We start from the raw sequence: 13,685 nt of genomic DNA on the forward strand, positions 1-13,685 counted from the left end.
AAAGTGAACTTCGATGGTAGCGTCTCGGGCGATGGAGATAGAGCAAATATGAATTTCGTGATCAGGAGTCACGACTCACGGCTGATTGCTACAGAAGGACGTAGCACTGCTAGAGTGATAGCTATAGGGGCCGAGCTCAGGGCAGCATGGGAAGGCATCACTTATAGCCACATATGCCCATTTGAGTCTCTCCAATCCAAGAATTCAATTCTATTTAAATCCAAATATATATATCTTGATTAGTTTCGTAAGAGTCTATGCTATATTATTTCCTATTTCATATGAACCTTGTGCCAAGTTGGTTATGATGCGCACGTAACTATGTAGAAATTCAAAAAAAAACGCTAGATATTATTATTAGAATTTTTTGATCCTATATGGTTGTGCAAGTTTTTTTGGTGTACAATAAAATTAATACATACTTGAACAGAATCTTATATATTCCTTTTTTTTCACTCCAAAAGATTTAAATTGTTAGAACATAAAACCAAAACGTGCGTCATATTGGATAGAAGCGGCGACGGAGCAAAACCTCACCCAAATACCACCAGCTTCTATCCTTCGAGCGAGGAGCGTTTCGGACAGCAAGAAAGGACATCCACTCAACTGGCACAGCAGGAATAAAATGGTTCGGGTGTTGTGCTGCGACTCTCGGATCATTTTGGGGCTCACTTTGTTGTTAGCCGTGTGGGAGCGCAAAGAGAGTGAGGAGGGTGCCGGGGGAGAGAAACTGGAGGAGGGAGAGAAGGGGTGGAAGGACAGCTAGAGACATTCGCACTGTCCCACTATACCTTTCCCAGCTTTTCTGGCTGCAGTAAGTACGACTTCATTTTGTATTTTAAAGTAATATCAAAAAAAAAATTATCGAATAAAATTCACTACCACAGTGCTCGTGTGATACAATCCCTCGTGCTGCAATAATGGAGGGGAGGGGAAAGAGAGAGAGATGGGCTTGAGGCTTAGTTTGGTGTCTTATGGATCAAACTGAGGAGAGGGGGGTGAGAGAGAGAGAGAGAGAGAGAGAGAGAGGGAGGGAGAGATAGGCAACTGGCAGGGCAGGGGAATCAAGGGCCCACCACCCCAGCACCTAGCTATAAGGAAGAGGGAGGGGTCTAGGGCGCACTGAGAGGTGCAATCCGTCGCATTCAAAGCTCATATATTCTCCAACCTCGTGGATTGTCGTGTGGTGAATATTAATTTTATATCACTCATTTATCCATCGCTAGCCTCACTTTACTCATCCTCCTCCTTCCATCCACTGTAGTTTCACTGCTATCAACCCCTGTTCTCTCTCTTTCATCTTAATCTCAGTGGAAGTGCAGCAAACGAGGAGGCGGGAGTTTCCTGTCACAGTTATTTCTTGATCTCTCTCTCATTTTCTTTTGGTTACGTTGGGAAGGAAAGGTTGCAGGTGGAGTTCCCCTTCCCGCTCTCCACCTCCATTTCTTAAACATTAGAGATTAATCTAAGTTTTGCCCTCCCCAAATGTTAGCCCATGCACACAAGAAGGATAGAGAGAGAGAAGGCCATTAATAATTGAGACTGCAACATAGGATTTTCCCTGTGAAACGGCTTGGCAAAAAGTAGCAGCAGGAGTGGCCAGTGTCGACCAGCAAAAAACCCGGGAGTAGGGGATAAAAGGCATTTCCCCAGCCCAGAGCTAAAAACGCTGCAGCTCCCATTTAGTTACCAGACAAAGGAAGAAATAATTATCATCATCATCATAAAAGCCTAATATATACCAACCCCTATTTATTCTTTTCTTTCCCACGCTCATTCCCTCGCTCTTTCTCTCTATCTTCTCCCAGCATCCCGCACACGGAGAGAGCTTTCTGACGAGAGAAATGGAGGGCCGGAGCGGGAGCGGCGGAGGCGGCGATAGCTCGTGCCTGATGGGCGGCTTCGGCGAGGGCAGCAGCGGCCTCTCGCCGCTCATGATCATGCCTCTTATGGCGTCACGTTCCATTCCGACACCAACTCCACACATGTCCAACAACGGTCTCTTCGTACCTCCCCCGCCGAGCAACGCCGGCGGCGAGGACTATGATAACAACGTCATCAAGGCCAAGATCATGGCGCATCCTCAGTACCCTCGACTCCTCTCCGCCTACGTTAACTGCCACAAGGTATACAGGAAAAAACATGTGAACCAAAAAAAAAAAAAGAACGCAGGCTGGACTTTATATGCATATAATATGGACAGGTGGGAGCGCCGCCGGAGGTGGTGGCGAGGCTGGAGGAGGCGTGCGCGACGTCGCTGATGATGGGCCGGGCTTCGTCCTCGTCGGCGGCGGCTGGGGATGGAGGGAATGGCGGCGGCGGCGAGGATCCGGCGCTGGACCAGTTCATGGAGGCCTACTGCGAGATGTTAACCAAGTACGAGCAGGAGCTCTCCAAGCCTTTCAAGGAAGCCATGCTTTTCCTCTCTCGGATTGATTCCCAATTTAAGTCCCTCTCCCTCTCCACTCCCCCTCCTCCTCAAGGTATACTCCCTCTCTCTCTATCTCCCATATCTCTTTCACAGCCGCCCCCCCTCTTCATTTTTCTTTTTTCTCTCTATTATATATACTTATGTTGTCGAGATCTATGTCCGCTCTTCTACGGTCGAGAGAGAGAGATGACATTAATATTATAGTTAGACATATCCATGGGGATGTGCTTACTTTCTGTAACATTCTTATGTGTCGTTAGCTCATACAAAATCTTGCATCAAAAGTATGATCTGTTGGTTGACATGCACCTGGAGTGACTTAATGTCTTCCAGCTTTTTTTTTAGTTATTATAATCTTTCTTCCAAATGAATGTGGTCCAGGAAATCTGGGAGCTGGCTATATATTTCATGTATGGTACTCGCATCATCATGAAATGGTGTGTCTGTTATCTCGTGGAATAACAGATGGTCGCCTTTTAGCCTGAACATTCCCTTCCCAGAAGCGCAGGTAGCCTTTGTTTGGCGTTAGTTTTTCTCGTTGCTGGGGTCATTTTCACTTGGTGGCCAGGTATTCTCGAGGTTGATAGCAATAAAAGTGACTATTTTGCTGCGAAGGGTTTATTTTTTCTTGGGGGATGTATAGTTCTCTTAACATCATTTCAAGTTTTTTTTTTTTTTTTTTTTTTGCCACCCTCCCTGCAATCTGCAGGAGAGTGATTCACAGAGAAGCCTTCTGAAGGAAATAAAATTTTTTCTCTTTTTTTGCCCCCTTTCCTCTCATCTTAGTTTCTACAGTATGGTTGTTAAAGTCGAGTGATTTTATCATCTAGGTTGACCTCGCTAGTGAAGGTGGTATTCTGGCGAAAGTGAATTCAGTTGGCATTTATGGTTGTCCATGGGAGTACGTTCGCATGGGGCTCTTGAGAAAACTTTTGCATAAACTCTGAATATCTTATGCCTTATTATTGGGCACAAATAAAGATAATATTTCATTTACATAATAACTTGAACCATCCTTACTTCCCCTCCTCGAATGTCACATTTTTTGGATCATTCTCTATGCCACATCAAGATTTTAATATAGTGCTTTTTTTTAATTAACATATTGATGTTGAGTTTGTTCAGGATGTTGAGTGATAGGACTATATTCAAGTAGCCGGCTTCCATTTATACCCATTTGTACATTATTTTGATGTCAAATCAATTTATCTTTTTTTGATGTTTAAATTTCTCTTTGAGAAAGCTTTTTGCTTTAGTGTATGGCTTGTCTTTTGATGCTTAAATTCAATATAACATTGTCTTGTCTAAGCCAGAGATTTAGTTTATTATAGCCTGTGTTAGGCGATTCATTTTCATGGTATTGCAAATGAAAGCTTTCTTTTCTTTTCTATTTTTTCCCAGATCCATCCAGCACATGACTTCAGTAATTTCTTGCAAGATATTTCATGCTTCTTTTTTAGAAATTCATCCAACGCATCAAATCTGTCTTTATCTTCCAGCGTACTTCGTTTTTATTTTTTAATCCATTCAACACATAAAATCTGTTTTTTTCTTTCAAGATACTTGTAGCTTTTTTTAAAAGGAATGCACTCAACCCAGGAAACAGATTTATCTTCCAAGGTGCTTCTGTGGAATAAATACTGCTTCACAACATTGTCATAGTTTTATTGATCATATTTGTGCTTAGCTGGGAATGGAAGCTTTGGGTTGGGGGGATAGCACTCCATATTTCAAGAGCTAAAGTTGAGAAAGTTTATGAAAAGGTGGATATGCTTTTGATGCTGTAAGTGCTGGTGTATATGTATGCACAGATATATATGTACTTGTATGTATATATTTTTATCCAATTCTTGTGTCTTAGAAGCATATGCTTATTCACTATTGCATGGACTCGGATATGGGAATTAGATTCGGATATGGGACAAGTGTTTTGACTCGGGAAGTGAAAAAGAAGTTGCCGGGATACATGGAAAATGTAATTATATACACATATACTGCATATATTAAAATAAAAACTACTATTTGTTAAAGTTTTAAATATTTTTTTCCCTCACCTATGCTATCCAATTAGCTGAAGGATTTTAGAGAAATGACATTTTTATAAATCTAGTTTAATACCTACACTCTTGACCATTCTACATCAAACTGCTTTTCTGAAGTCCAACTCTCTACTTATTTTGAAAAGCTGCTGTTAAATTCACAAGTATTTAAGTGTCTGAAGTATATCTGATTTAGATAGGTATCCAACACATTCTAGGTGCTAGACATGAGGATCTAGGTAACACAGCTTGAATTAAGCATTCTAGATAAATGCATAATTACTTAGAAATGAGCTGCTGAATATCAAATACTTGTTATAAGTTATTGGTCCCTAGTTATCTTATTGAATTCTTGAAATAAACTATTTAGATCAGTCATTTCTTGTTTATTATCGTTATTCTATTTTAAGTATACTTCTGTCCTCTTGTGTCATTATCATTGGTGACCAGTATATATCGGAAATGTAATTTATATTGTGACTGCAGCTTTCTTTTTATTTACCAGTGTATGTAAGTTGAGCCACACTGTGACATATAACTGCACAACATTAAAATTGGGTAAATTTGAACAAGGGTATGAAATATAGCAAGAGTGTTTTTAAAATAATTGAAATTCTTGGTAATTAAAAATGTAAAAAAATCCTTTATTAAAGTGTCCACTGGAATCAAGATTAAGCATTTCATAAAAAATAATGCACCTCTTACATGTGAATTTCCATTTGCATTTACCCAATATTAATGTTGCTTATTTTTTTTAAAGAAAACCAATTATGGTCTAAAATTGAGTAAAAATGCTGATCCTGTTCTTTTTTTATTTTTGCAGTAATTCTTGTTCTAATTCGCTTATCTTTCCTCCTGGTCTGGTATTATTTGCTGTGCAACTTGTGTTATGTGTCTAACAACATCTTTGTGATGTTCCCTCTAAGGCCACCATCTTTTCTAGCTGATCTTGACTAATGGAAATGCCAAGATGAGATTAGCAAAATAACTAGAAAGTAGAAGAGAAGAAAAGAACACAAGTAACAAGCAAAATTAAATAACAAAGGAAATTCAACCTCCTTCTTTAACTTCAGAAAATAAATTCAAATTACCAGCCATCTCAACATAACTTTATAGAAAAGAATGAGAACATAAAACTATCTTTATGCTGATTGTGTTTGAATTGTTTTTCGATATTCTAAACCTTCATTTAACAAACTAGAACAGCCTCTCAAAAGGATTGGTCACATGTTGATTATTGAGATGTTGGCCTTTTGTGGATAATGTGATCTGGTAGCTCAAAAAATTGGATGATAGTAAGTTATGGGAATAAGTGGTGCTTAGCATGACCAGTATGCTGATTGGTAAGGCTTTTAGATATTGGATATAACATTGAAGGTTTGGATATGATACTTAGTGACAGGGATGAGGTAAGTTGGGTTGGTAAGGATGAGATTGAGTCCGTTGGAAAGAGAGTTTTAGTAGGGTTGCACATGGGTTGGGGTGGTCCTAGGCAAGCTTGACCTTGACTTGACCTGTTTATGTTTTTGGGTCTTGATTTTTGTTGCAAATCCCACCCATTGGCTGATAGAGTCTGGTCAAGTTGGGTCCATAAAGGAAACTTTAGACCCAGCCAGTCACTTGGGTTGGATTAGCTAGCGTCAAGCATGACTTGGACTCAACACAAACAATTCAGGTTCAGGTTCGGATTGGATCTATAGTTGGAATCAACCATTTAGCCATCCTTTTATGACTAAGATATAATAATTGATAATAAAAATAAAATCACTAAAATTTTCAATTAAACTAAGGTTGCTTTTGGTTGTCGAATAAGTTTGGAGGCATGGTATGCTATACCGGCCTGAACCGGATGGTACAGGATGTATCATATCGTACCGATTTGGTATCGGTATTCGGTACGGATGGCGTACCAACATTCAGTACGTCAAAAAATTTTTATACCGTACCGTATCGATGTTGTACTAGTGTGGCACCGGTATGGGGTTTGGTAGCGAGATGATGAACCTTGCTTGGAGGGAATAAGAAAAAATCCGAAGGGAAAGAAGATGTAACTAGGGTATTATAGAACGGTTGGGCTTATTCAATAGGATTAGCGTCTTTGGTATTTGGTTAGTGGAATAAGTGTGAGGGGAAAAGGGGGAGAATAGATTACATTCAATACACTTTGGCTTTCATGATGATTTGTCTTTTATCACAAAGATAAAATTTCCCTCTCAATTTTGTGCGCTTAAGAGTGGATAGAAAAGTGGCCTGAGGGTTGGGTTATGATGGAGGAGGTAATAAGCCTATCCGCCCCTCCTCATGGATAAGCTTATCACATGATATAGTGGGGAAATTGGGTTATGTCGCTGGCCAAAAGTGCATTTGGTAGGATAAGAGAGGAGTTATATCCCCAATTTTCAAAATGTATCTAATTTTTGACGACAACTTGACTGCATGTCATCCAAGAATCAATCAAGCTTGGTCTAGTGGGCCTGAACTGAATTGGACAAGTCAACTTGACCCATTTGCAGCCTTTGTTTTCAGCTAGTTGAAAGTTTATCCCATTCATGGTGAAAAAAGGGGCCATGGTGGAATTCTCATCTAAGCGTTTGCTTTCCTTTTGGATTTTGTCGACCATCAATCACTTTGTTGGAAGAGACTCGACTTTGGGATTGCATTCTCTCACTCGTCTGCTGTGACGGGCATGAAAATGTGAGATATTGAACATGGATGTAGGTGAAGCTGTCATATCGCTTGGTAGCTCTTATTTAAGAGGCATTTTCTCGATCCGCTTCAACTTGTTTGCCACTTTCTTGTACAACTTGAGAATTGTGATTCTCATCATGCTTTGTGCCAACTTGCATTTGGAAATTGTGAACCGTAGCCAACATATAACCCATATTTGATCGGTCCATGGAAGATCCATCCTAAAAGATATAGAATAACCATCGCATGTTAGTTTGATCCCATGGTGTGATTAGCAAAATATCTATAAAGTAGAGAAGAGAAAAGAACATAGGTAACAAGCAAAATTATATTACTACTAAGTTCCACCCTTCTGCTTCAAGTGAATGAACTCCAATTACCAGCCATGTCAACATTCTCTATGGAGTTGCTTTTATAGAAAAGGAAGAGATAAGAAATAAGACTATCTTTATCTTAACATGGTTTTCCAATAAGCCAAGCCTTTATTTAACAAACTGAAACAACATTTCTGAGGGATTGGTTGCCTGCTGATCCTTGAGGTTCTGGACTTTTGTGGATAACAAGGAAAGTTGGTAGCTTAAAGAATTGGATTATAGTTAGTTATTTGTGATAAGTGGTGCTCAGCATGACTGGTATGCTGATGGATAGGCTTTTAGACATTGGATGTGACATGGGGAGGTTTCGCTCGGGCTGATACTTGATAAGTGTCGAGAAATTTGTCTTATTTTGATATTCATGACAAAGTCATGAATTTGTTGAAATTATTTGAGTATGTTTTGAGATCTCATTTGAGCTGAGAGAGTCGCAAGTAGCACTCCTAGTTGTCAACCAAGTCTAGCAAGCTCATTATCTTGGTCTGCGAATGTTTTGGGCTTGTACCACTAACATGAGATTCTTGGATGGACTTGGTTTTTTAATTGGAGAAAGACGCTTGGTTTTTCTTTGGTCATTGAAGAAGAGTGAGGCCCGGTTATTATTTACAGGAAGGTGATAAAGTATATTGGTACAGTAACTCTGGTGATGTAACTATGGTTCTAGGGATGGCGGATGGATGATGCAAGTCTCACATGCAAGCGAGACTTGATAATATATTTCAATATCGACTTTGTTCCGTTATTGCAAATCAGTTCAGCTTAGGGGTTTTATTATTAGAGTGTGATACGAAGATTTCAGTGGCACATTCTTTTCAATGAATATCATTGTCATTATTTAAAGACCCTAGTGTAAGGTTTGTGGTGACAAAAGAAGAAGGCATGGATTTTTGAGACAGAGCTAGAGGACAGTTTTAGCGATGAAAAGGGCTTCTACAACATAAAGCTAGATGTTTTTTCTCAAAAGGCTTTAGCCAGTGAGCTCTTGTATTGGATCTACACTATTTACCAAAAGGAAGGGTTTCTCTCAGGGGAGTGAATATTACTTCGAGGGATGAATATTGCAAGGGGATTTATTGTATATATTTTTTCTGGAGTGGATTCTCTCTCAGCATCTTCATATTGTAGATGTAGCTCATTTTGAGGGAACCATGTAAATCTTGGCGTTTTCTGTGTTTTACTCTTTGCTTGCTTATTTTCTGTTTTATTTTGCTCTGTCCTATCAGTTTGGGGACTATTGCTGCAACAGGAAGTGGGGTTGGCAAGGATGATGTTGAGTCTGTCGGAATAAGAAAATTTTGGACTAGGTGGAAGTGGATCCCATTCAAGGTGAAAATGGCTGCGATGGAATGGTTGGTTGGTGATTGGGAAGGATTACACTCTTTTTGTCAGTGCTATTGGAACTCTAAAATTGTTGCCAACAGTCTGGCTGGGGCAACTTTATGCAAAAGGCTATCATACAACAAAACTTCTGATTAATTGGTGCCTAGGGAGACCTCAGTTATCTAATGCAGTTTAAGCTTGTGCGCTCAAGATTTATTTTCACGGTTCCCTAAGATTTTTAAAGACTCTCAAAACGAAAATATATTAATAACATCTACAATGTGGTGCCGTGTTTGTCTTGAAGGAACAAACATGGAGTAAACCTTACCTCACTAATTTTTCTTTGATCGATTACCAAGCTTCTCAAACTCAGCGACAATGGAAGTTGATCTCCATATAAAGTATGAAATTTGGTTGTTTGTAATGTGCTGTCTATTTTGACTTGTTACGTAAATAATGATTTTTTAATGAAAGTTAGTTAAATTTTTGAAAATATAATTTTAGGTGTGATTGTGTTGATCATGTGGAAGTTTAACATGCAATTAAAAAGAACTTAAAGTCTTCACCTTATTCTTATGAGTTACTCATCGTCCTAACTAGATTGAATCCTTCATTATAATGAACATTGTGAATGCTCAGACATCTAAGAACATCAAGTTTCAAGCAGCAACATCTTTAGGTCATATGATATTCAAGAGCTTGGATGTAACCATATTTCTTGAAATGATGATTCAACAAATTTATATGCATAATGAAAATGTCCACATGGGAGGAGAAAATTGCAAGAAATTTTAGTCCTAGATATGACCAAAAATTGAATTACAATATTATGGAAAATCATTATTTATGATTAGAGGCATGAGTAGTTCCAATGAGTGAAAGAAATGATAGTCTTGATGAGTCCTGGTGGAAGGTTAAGGAGATCAATGAAAGCCGTCATAGATACTGGTAGTTACATGGAAGGTCCTCCTTGGTGATTGTTGACTAGTAGGATCTCAAGGATTTTTAGCAAGGTTTGATGTTGTGTCCAACATATTCAGTTTTAGATTGGCTTGGGCTGACCTGGTGTCTGACATTAGCAGTGTTGGTAGTATCGACCAATTTCAGCTTTTATTGTGGTTGCTTTTGTTTAGTTTCATTTGAAATGGCTCAATGGTTCAAAGATTGGTCAGAGTTTTGTCTGGTTTCTTCTTTTTTGGGGTCTTTTAAGATGTTTACTAGGGGAAGAGTGAAAGTGAAGTGTGGAAGAAGTGGACTTTTCCCATTGAAGCTCTTTGGCTAAATAGTAGTGCAATCTAAACCTGAAAATATGGGATTCTTTTCTTTCTCTAAGAAAATGAAAATGTGAAATTTATGCTCATTGTTTGGGTGTTGGGTTCTGAAACCAGATTATGTGTAATTACATTATTATGCATGATAGTGAAAATTAAGTCATTTTACTTATTATTAATTTTTTATTTTCTAACATGGGAAATAAAAAAATATATAGTTGAGAATTAATCAAGGAGTTAGAGAGGAAAACTAGAATTAGAAAATATTCATTATGATATGCAAGTAACACTTAAAAATGAGATATGAAGCATGTTTGGGGTTGCAACAGACTAAAACCAGCAAGGTTATACACAAATTGTCCAAATTAATTTACATGTACTTCAAAAGATTGCATAATTTTTTTTTTCTAGTTTGCTGTAGTGTTGAAACCATATTAAATGCCTTTCAGAAAAAGATATCTTCTTTTAAAAACAGTACAATCCCCTTACCAAGAAAAGGAGAAGAGACTAAAATCTCAAGATCAATTTCATAACAGCAGTCGACACTCTGGCACGTTGTTTATGAGGATCTAATGAATATATGTTCTGATACCAATTTTCTAGAGAGCAATAGAAGCACTTGATGTCTATTTATGTCAAAATGTATGCCTGGGGAGACCAATAAATAGTCAGCAGTGGCAGCAGCAACAACAAAAGCATATTTGTGTGAAACTTAGCATATAAGACTCAATCATGACTACATCAAATGTGCTGCCTGTTCTTTTCCACCTCTTTCTAATTCTCAATATAACACTTACGCATTACATTGTCACTTCTTTGTATAGTCCATACATGCGTCTTCAAAATCCATTACATAAAGACATTACTTTCTTAGTCACTTATGCATTGCTACTAGATGTTAATTTGATTTTGCTTTCTTCAAAATTCATGGAACTGCCATCATACTGAAGTAGAACTTGGGGCTTCTCTGCTGAGGAGAGGGGCTCCGACCATTTTTGATTAGTCCATGTGAGGAAGCAGACTAAGAATACCCTGGACTGATGTTTGTCCATGGCTAGTTGTATTGACACTAATTTATCATTAGATTTCAGTTAAGAGCCAACAACTAGCACCTGGGATATGACCCATGGATCTGGCTTGTGTTTTATAATTTGCTGTTGATTATTTTCTAAGGCTAAACACTAGAAGTTACAGAATTTTGGTGACCGTTTTCTATAATCCAAGACTAATGCTGTAACAACACATATTTTGATTAGATGGTTGATGTGTAGGCAGACACTTGTGGTATTATGTGTTTTTCAGTGTTTTTGTTGTGAAATTGTGAAGGATCATTCCAGTATATATTTCAATATGCGAACTATATTTCTCATCATATTTTGATATTCTTATATTTATACATAATATGAATTGATTTCTGGCACTTGTTTATGTTTGGCTTGTAGCGTTAGATGTTATGTCCAATTGAGTATACATGAACATTTACTCAAAAGGATCTGCTTGCAGGAAGATTCAGATTCAAAATGAAGGTGGTGAAAGTAGATTTTTTTTTTATATATATAGACTTATATTGGCATCACTCCTGTTTGTATTGTCAGTGCCCACGATGTCATTAGATGTGCACTGTCCCTTCTTAAAATCCTGTAAGCATATCTAAATGCTTCCTGCATTTTCATCAGAATAGCAGATTCTTTGGCAAGTAATGCCTTTATTGCCTAATAGTTTTCAAAAAAAAAAAATCTTAATTCTTCTTTATTAAAACTTTGTTTTACCGGCTATTAACATTAGCAAGTTTCCCCACATTTTCTGTTCTGGTTTTTGTGCATTTATTTTCTTCATTAATCTTATCCGTGAGTAATAAAGTAGTTGACTTTCAAACATCTGAATTTTTGATCGTCTTTATTCCTCTCATTTTGCACATCTCCTGTATGGTTTGTTGATTGTATTTAAACCCATTTGGCTGAAACTTAAGACTTTGCAACGTCTGCTGTGAGCATTTTTAGGTTGCTCTTGCTATATACTGCCCAGATGTTCCACTAAAAATGCAGGTACGCATGCCTCTGACGGGTTGCAACAACCCTAGCTATAAACAGGTTATATAAAAACATAGTCATGTCTCAAAAACATAAATATTAAAAAAACTTAATTTTATTTAATATAAAGCAATGAAGGTGATATCAGGAGGAACCTGTTGGGCCCTAGTTTTGTTAGTTTTATTTTTTTTCCTTGGCAACAAGGTTCTCTAGCTTTTCAAATGATACATTTTTCATTTACAGTTTCGATCTGATTTTTGGACTATTTTTTCTCAAGTGTATGGGGAGCAGTTGGAAAGGAACGGATCATCTGAGGAAGAGTTTGGTGCATCTGAGAATTATGTCGATCCTCAAGCTGAGGACAGGGAGCTTAAAGGTCAACTCCTTCGGAAATACAGCGGCTATCTCAGCAGCCTTAAGCAGGAATTTTTGAAGAAGAGGAAGAAAGGGAAGCTGCCCAAAGAGGCCCGGCAACAGCTTCTTGACTGGTGGAATAGGCACTACAAGTGGCCATATCCTTCGGTATGTTATCGATACAAACATGAGTGATCCTTGTCAACTTTGCACATCATATCTTGTGCGAGTGATCTAGTTTTAATCAAATCATTTGATATACGCATGATTTATGTTCCATGATAACAATGGCTAGGTCTTCTGACTATAGGATGGTGCTTTGGTTTTTGCTATGGTTTCTCAGGAGGCGCAGAAGCTGGCACTGGCGCAATCAACGGGACTCGACCAGAAGCAAATAAACAACTGGTTCATCAACCAAAGGAAGCGCCACTGGAAGCCGTCGGAGGAGATGCAGTTCGTGGTGATGGACACGGCGCATCCTCACTACTTCATGGACAATAGTCTTGGCAATCCCTTTCCCTTGGACTGTGCCCCGGCTCTTCTTTGACTTCACTCTATGGATGTTCTAGCTCTCATCTCTGAACTCGTGTGTATGATCTACGTAAGTTAGAGTTTGTACGTGTTTGCAGCTTGGACGCTTATCATAATGCCTGCTGACCTATGTATGAGTATGGAAGCCGTTATTGTCCGTCTGTAGTTCTGCTGGAGCAGACGTTCTTTTGGACGCTGTGCTTTGGTTTGTTCCGCCCAAGTGTCTTCTGGGGTCTCTTCTGATTGCTGTAGCAATAATGGATTGTAGTGTCTATTTGGGTACTGTCTCCACTGTGCTTCATCACGTTGATGTCTAACGTGTATTGGGAGTTCTATTCTGATGCATGGTGGTGTCTTATATATCAAGAACGGCTTCTGTCGTGATTCATCGTGCCGTCTGACGAGCATGGGCCCCGTTAGCTTTCATGCATGCAGTTTTTTGTTTGCCTTGTGTTGCACCGTGGGGTACTTATGATATCTTAATCTTCTTTTACAGCAATAATGCAGTTCCATGCATAGGGTATTGGCTGTTGCATTTTGATCTTGATTTTTTGTGCATGGCATGGAGAAAATAGTAAGAATCAAACGCAAGTTGATCATAAGAGATAAGAACATCATGGATTTGAAACTTAAATCGAGAAAGATCT

At 38.5% G+C, this 13,685-nt stretch overlaps 1 protein-coding gene across 3 annotated transcripts; it reads left to right on the forward strand.

The window, feature by feature from the left end:
* Window positions 1-1,144: 1,144 nt before the first annotated feature.
* Window positions 1,145-13,381, forward strand: LOC103711557 (homeobox protein knotted-1-like LET6). 3 transcript variants are annotated; one of them, XM_039116003.1, is made up of 5 exons: window positions 1,145-1,411; window positions 1,809-2,126; window positions 2,204-2,483; window positions 12,431-12,675; window positions 12,851-13,381. In XM_039116003.1, exons 2-5 carry the CDS (start codon window positions 1,845-1,847, stop codon window positions 13,052-13,054), a joined length of 1,011 nt encoding a protein of 336 aa, XP_038971931.1. In that variant the 5' UTR covers window positions 1,145-1,411; window positions 1,809-1,844; the 3' UTR covers window positions 13,055-13,381. The 3 variants fall into 3 exon arrangements, with proteins under 3 accessions (XP_038971931.1, XP_038971930.1, XP_017699631.2); XM_039116002.1 differs by having other exon boundaries at window positions 1,145-1,352; XM_017844142.3 differs by lacking the exon at window positions 1,145-1,411 and having other exon boundaries at window positions 1,469-2,126.
* The last annotated feature ends 304 nt before the right edge of the window (window positions 13,382-13,685 follow it).

Source organism: Phoenix dactylifera, unplaced genomic scaffold, assembly GCF_009389715.1.
Source record: "Phoenix dactylifera cultivar Barhee BC4 unplaced genomic scaffold, palm_55x_up_171113_PBpolish2nd_filt_p 000046F, whole genome shotgun sequence".
NCBI classification, from domain to species: domain Eukaryota; kingdom Viridiplantae; phylum Streptophyta; class Magnoliopsida; order Arecales; family Arecaceae; genus Phoenix; species Phoenix dactylifera.